At 48.9% G+C, this 942-nt stretch overlaps 1 protein-coding gene and 1 non-coding gene across 2 annotated transcripts in view; both read right to left on the bottom strand.

Moving 5' to 3' along the window:
- The window catches only part of LOC111649405 (large ribosomal subunit protein uL22), a 2183-nt gene extending 1249 nt beyond the window's left edge, over nt 1-934 (bottom strand). The window contains exons 1-2 of the mRNA XM_023399162.1: nt 787-934; nt 510-608 (exon numbers count right to left, since the gene is read on the bottom strand). Coding sequence (XP_023254930.1) covers nt 510-608; nt 787-888 — 201 coding nt within the window. The 5' untranslated portion in view covers nt 889-934. The remainder of the gene's footprint in view (nt 1-509; nt 609-786) is intronic.
- LOC111649406 (small nucleolar RNA SNORD58) lies at nt 675-742 on the bottom strand. The gene has a single exon (XR_002760283.1). It is a non-coding gene; the product is annotated as a small nucleolar RNA SNORD58 (small nucleolar RNA).
- Nucleotides 935-942: the final 8 nt, after the last annotated feature.

Here is a 942-nt window from a genome sequence, read left to right on the forward strand (position 1 = left end):
ATGGTTAATACAAAGGTGTCCTAAATGGTCATCATCGCAATCTGTTCCAGGTGAGTCACTGAACTCAGGTACAGACCAGGACCCAGAGTGCTGAGGGGGACTGGCCGCTCACTCGTTTCCTGTTTGAAGCCACAGTACAGGCCAGGTGTAAGTACACACACACACAGATTCAACATCTGGGTTTGGAAGTTATAATTTCTTCCTGAAAGATATTTCAGTGACAAATTGTGTTTTCAACAGTTTCAGAGCCGAACCCTGTAAATCTCTGCTGCAGATTCTCCTGCATCAGTTTCATCCAGTAACAAACTGAATCTGTTTCTTCCTGCAGATCATTGTCAGTGTCAGCACGCAGCAGCAGAGCGTGACATGTGATGTAATGTCACGTCTGACAAAGTTTGTTTTGGTTCAGACTCGTTTTAATTTTGTCTCATCTGTGATTTATCATCTAGTTAATCAGGAGTCAGTCGTGAGTCTGTAAGAGTCGATGAACGCAGCGTCAGTGAACGTACCTTGAGCTCAGCGTTGCTCTCGGCGTTCTTGAGCATGTGCAGGAGGAACTCGGCGCTCTTCTTGGGCCAGCGACCCTGAGTCCAGCCGAACTGTTTGGCCTGAAAACATCGAACCCGGTTATAAGAAACGTTCCCTCCTCCACAACAACAGGCTGATTTAAAGAAGCTGCTCAGTTTCAACAGAGTATTTTCATCTTGAATCCAAAGGTGTCCTAAGAGAGTCATCCCTGCAGCTTCTACAGACTCCACGCTGTACAGGTGTTCGCTCAGAACTCACCTGGGCACACCTGCCCACGCCGCCGTTGTAGCGACGGAAGGGGACACACTGGTGCTTGACGACCACGTCCCTCAGGTACTTGTTGGCCTTGCGGATGTGCATGCCCTTGATGGCCTGAGCTGTCTCACGGGTGTTCTGTTCACACGGATCAGACAG

This window comes from Seriola lalandi, unplaced genomic scaffold, assembly GCF_002814215.2.
Source record: "Seriola lalandi dorsalis isolate HSWRI2012SDOR001 ecotype SW California unplaced genomic scaffold, Sedor1 jcf7180002050705, whole genome shotgun sequence".
NCBI classification, from domain to species: Eukaryota; Metazoa; Chordata; class Actinopteri; order Carangiformes; family Carangidae; genus Seriola; species Seriola lalandi.